At 44.3% G+C, this 3,389-nt stretch overlaps 1 protein-coding gene across 1 annotated transcript; it reads left to right on the top strand.

The window, feature by feature from the left end:
• The first annotated feature begins 419 nt into the window (after window positions 1-419).
• LOC311119506 (uncharacterized protein) lies at window positions 420-1,537 on the top strand. The gene is made up of 3 exons (XM_084194182.1): window positions 420-592; window positions 829-1,041; window positions 1,429-1,537. The coding sequence occupies exons 1-3, from the start codon at window positions 485-487 to the stop codon at window positions 1,456-1,458; spliced, it is 351 nt and encodes a 116-aa protein (XP_084050308.1). The 5' UTR covers window positions 420-484; the 3' UTR covers window positions 1,459-1,537.
• The last annotated feature ends 1,852 nt before the right edge of the window (window positions 1,538-3,389 follow it).

Here is a 3,389-nt window from a genome sequence, read left to right as displayed (position 1 = left end):
GATCGCCGAGCAATCCACTGGGCTGCTTACATGGGTGATGAGTTTACCACATCATTTACATTCTGACTAATGTCCTTTATACCAATGAATGAATGAATGAATGGACTGTGTGTTAGTCTCACAGCTCAGCTGTATGAGCCACGTCTAGTGTGTTATTATGTCAGAATCATGTACTAAGTAGGTTGATTAGATGTTTTCAGTTGTACTAACATGATGTAGGTGTTGCTTATGGTGCTGTGTACCACTGTAAACTAATCTATCTCTCCCTCTCTCTGCCTATCTCTCTGTGTTTGTATCTCTGTTTCTCTCTTAACCCCCTTACTATCTCCCTCCCCTCTCTCTCTCTCTCTCTCTCTCTCTCTCTCTCTCTCTCTCTCTCTCTCTCTCTCTCTCTCTCTCTCTCTCTCTCTCTCTCTCTCTATTTATCCCTCCCCCTCTCTCTCTACCATAGGGCACATTGAGGTGGTGAAACTGCTGGCCTCTCATGGATCAGAGGTGTCCTGTAAAGACAAGAAGGCCTACACCCCTCTCCACTGCAGCCTCCAGTGGAATGATCAGTGTGGTCAAGTACCTCCTGGACCTTGGAGTGGATGTGAGTCAACACGCATTCAAATGTGTAGTCACTGTTCAATTACAACTCAATGAAAATACAGAGCTCTAGTGGGTTGGCGAATGATTTCCTTTCAAGTAATGAAGAGATGGAGGTTGGAGCCAGTGTTTTGGGCCAGGGGGTTTTCAGAACCAAGTGACCTGATCAGGAATGTATTGTTTTGTTCCCCCCCCCCCCCCTCTCTCTCTCCACTCTTTTCCCTCCCTTGCTCCCTCCAGATAAATGAGCCCAATGGTTACGGTAACACCCCCCTCCACGTGGCATGCTACAACGAGCAGGACGTGGTGGTGAATGAGCTGATCGAGTGCGGCGCCAACGTGAACCAGGTGAACGAGAAGGGTTTCGCCCCACTCCACTTCACGGCCGCCTTGCGCCATGGGGCGCTCTGCCTGGAGCTGCTGGTGGGCAACGGGGCCCTCGTCAACATCAAGGTGAGGAGACCGGATGACCAACACTGTGTCTGAACTAAATAACACCCTATTCCCTATGTAGTGCACTACTTTTGACCAGGGGCCCATAGAGCAAGGAGCCGTGGTGACACTGCCTGTGTCCCAAATGGCACCCTGTTCCCTTTATAAGTACACTACTTTGGTTCAAAAAGTAGTTCACTATGAAGAGAATAGGGTGCCATTTGGGACGCACACACTGACGCAGCACATGGCTTAGTATTTGGCCCTGGTCTACATTCAAATACCAATGGAATAGGCCTAACAATGCAAACTAAATGCCATCAAGCGCTCCTCCAATACGTGTTTGATTTTGCCTGTTGTCAGCAGCACAGACTGCCGTGTGAACCATCTTTGTCTTTCTATCTGCAGAGTAAAGATGGAAAGACCCCCCTCCACTAAGGCTGAACGATTTTGGAAAATAATCTAATTGCGATTTTTTGCCCCCAATATTGCGATTGCGATTTAATATGCGATTTAATTTATTTATCCTTTTTCCCCTACAAAACATAATGAATGATTTAAATATGACCAACACAATAGTATATACATTTAGTGTGAAATGTTCTTTCCCATAGGCTGGGTCTATTTGTTAGAATTAAATTCAAACATGTATGACTTGAAATAAATGACATTTTTATTGAACTGCTCATTACAGAAACATCTGTGGCTTTGCCACTGTGCATTTAAATAATTTAAACAAAGGCATGAACTTTGTAAACACTGTGTGCAAAAGGTACAGTCTTAAGAAAAAAATAATTTTAAATTGTATGTATCTTACTGCTCCCAAGTCAGTAACATTTCACACAACTGAAACAAGGAATTTGCTTTGAAAATATTTTGTAAAATCAAAGTAAATAAAGTTATAAATAAAAAATGAGAAATGCACTTTTAATTTAGACAAACTATTTTTTATAAACGATTTGAATATTATAATATAAAATAGATGAGCCTCACTTATCTCAAGTACACAACAATAACACACCACACAGACTAAAGTTCACTACGAGTATGGCACTGCCAGCCATACTTATCCAACAGTTCTGTTCTCAGTGGCTCACAGGTTTTTTGCTAAGAAAACCAGAATATTGACTTTTTCTGGCTTCAAGGATGAGCGAGTGCAAGTCACAATATTCCCTCCTGTGCTAAAAAGACGCTCTGAGGGAGCGCTTGTAGCAGGTACACAAAGATACTTGCGTGCCATGGTGCACAACTGTGGGTAGCTGATCTTGTGCACCCTCCACCAAGCCAATGGATCATCTTCTCCATCAATGGTAGGAGTCATCAGGTAATTGTTTATCTCTGCCTCTGCGACTGAGAGGCATCATATCTTTGGCTATGAACTCGGTTATTGTCCGAGTGATTTCTCCGTGCCGTTTTGAATTACGTTCATACGGAGTGACACTTTCGAACATTTCTGTCAGTGATCCCTGTCTTGAGGTATTTGGCTTGTCTCGCGCACTGATGCTCGGCATTTTGGTCATACAACTGTCATGCATTGATTTGTGGTATTTTTTTAAGTGCTGAAACAGGTTTGTAGTGTTACCCCGTGAAGTAGCAATCGGAGCACGGCATGCTCTGCACAACACCTGACGCTGCTCAGCATCTTCTTTTTTAAAACCAAAATAGTTCCACACCACCGACGTGCTGTTCCTCTTCGATATTAAAGTATCAGCTGTGTCAGTTTCTGACTGTTCCGTCGAGCAAGAGGCCATTGCGCTGGACAGCATGAAAAGTCGCGTCACGTGACCACCTCAAATCGCGCACGTTGCGATTAGAAAATCGCGTTCAGTCAAATCGCGATATTATCGCGAATGCAATTAATCGTTCAGCCCTACCCTCCACATGACGGCCATCCACGGACGCTTCTCCAGATCTCAAGCCATCATCCAGAATGGTGAGTCGCTGTGAATGCTCTCAACTGAATATATATGAACCAGTAGGCTCTTCAGCATTGTCTTTTGTCTTCAAACCATGATTCACTGGCACAGAGCAATGTTACTTGCAATGTGGTTGAACATGAAGCTTCATGAGGCCTCTAGGGTCAAGTGGTTGACGTGTGTGTGTGTCTGTGTGTGTGTCTGTGTGTGTGTGTGTGTGTGTCTGTGTGTGTGTGTCTGTGTGTGTGTGTCTGTGTGTGTGTGTGTTCTGTAGGTGCTGAGATCGACTGTGAAGAAAATAATGGAAACACACCCCTGCACATCTCTGCTCGCTACGGCCACGAGTTACTCATCAATACACTCATCACGAACGGAGCTGACACAGCCAAGTGAGAACACACACACACACAGTTTCCAGCAATAATGCAACATGCATCTGCAATTCTGTCATTG

Source organism: Coregonus lavaretus, assembly GCF_964263955.1.
Source record: "Coregonus lavaretus genome assembly, contig: HAP1_SCAFFOLD_489, whole genome shotgun sequence".
In the NCBI taxonomy this organism is placed as follows: domain Eukaryota; kingdom Metazoa; phylum Chordata; class Actinopteri; order Salmoniformes; family Salmonidae; genus Coregonus; species Coregonus lavaretus.
The sequence above is the reverse complement of the archived record's forward strand: the minus strand, read 5'-3'. Positions and strand labels throughout refer to the sequence as shown.

Excerpts from the sequence above, each read along its gene's own strand:
- LOC311119506 (XM_084194182.1), top strand. The coding sequence starts at position 485 with ATGGATCAGAGGTGTCCTGTAAAGACAAGAAGGCCTACACCCCTCTCC. Across the intron at positions 593-828 it reads TCCTGGACCTTGGAGTGGAT|ATAAATGAGCCCAATGGTTA; the intron begins GTGAGTCAACAC and ends TGCTCCCTCCAG. Across the intron at positions 1,042-1,428 it reads GGGCCCTCGTCAACATCAAG|AGTAAAGATGGAAAGACCCC; the intron begins GTGAGGAGACCG and ends TTCTATCTGCAG.